The sequence below is a fragment of the Blennius ocellaris genome, assembly GCF_963422515.1.
Source record: "Blennius ocellaris genome assembly, chromosome: 9".
Classification (NCBI taxonomy): Eukaryota; Metazoa; Chordata; class Actinopteri; order Blenniiformes; family Blenniidae; genus Blennius; species Blennius ocellaris.
Genome location: NC_137658.1, coordinates 4,362,166 through 4,362,930, shown reverse-complemented (window position 1 = coordinate 4,362,930; position 765 = coordinate 4,362,166). Strand labels below are relative to the sequence as shown.

The 765-nt window shown below is 43.8% G+C and overlaps 1 protein-coding gene across 1 annotated transcript in view; it reads left to right on the top strand.

The window, feature by feature from the left end:
- shtn3 (shootin 3) overlaps positions 1-562 on the top strand; it is a gene marked incomplete at its 3' end in the record, with an annotated part of 14,690 nt that extends 14,128 nt beyond the window's left edge. The window contains exon 17 of the mRNA XM_080502397.1: positions 484-562. Coding sequence (XP_080358523.1) covers positions 484-562 — 79 coding nt within the window. The remainder of the gene's footprint in view (positions 1-483) is intronic.
- Between the last annotated feature and the right edge of the window lie 203 nt (positions 563-765).

Here is a 765-nt window from a genome sequence, read left to right as displayed (position 1 = left end):
TAACTGCTCTAATCTGGAGGTTAAACTGCTCTAATCTGGAGGTTTAACTATTCTAATCTGGAGGTTTAACTGTTGTAATCTGGAGGTTTAATTATTCTAATCTGGAGGTTTAACTATTCTAATCTGGAGGTTAACTGTTCTAATCTGGAGGTTTAACTGTTCTAATCTGGAGGTTTAATTATTCTAATATGGAGGTTTAACTATTCTAATCTGGAGGTTTAACTGTTCTAATCTGGAGGTTTACTCGGCAGTAAAACAGCATTTCTGGCTTTTTTGTAAAAAAAAAAAAATGTATTCTATAAGCAAAGAAACACACTCAGTCTAAAATGTTTGGTAGAGTAGCGTAGCCAACTGGCGTCTTTAGCATAGCAGCATTAGCAGATTAGCACAGGTGGCCGAATGTCTCATGGTCTTTTCTCCACCTCTCCACCGTATCAACAGAACAGCTGTGAACAGTGAAACCTCCCTCCTCTGTCTCTGCAGCGTCGGCGCTGAGCATCAGCTCGAGTCAAACGGACTCGACCACGCAGACCCGGACCCGGCGCCCACGTCGACCCGATGAACAGCAGCGCCGACGCCGAGCGCGAGGAGGCGCCCGGAGGATCCCCGGGTTTGATCTCCGAGAACCCGACGTGTACATTACGAGTGATAAAACGGATCCGAAGGATTTAGGGGACTCTGATATGTTTGCCTTTTACTCACTGGGTCAAAGTTGACTTTGTTGTACTTTTTTGTAATTTTGTTTCTTAGATTTTACACAAAATG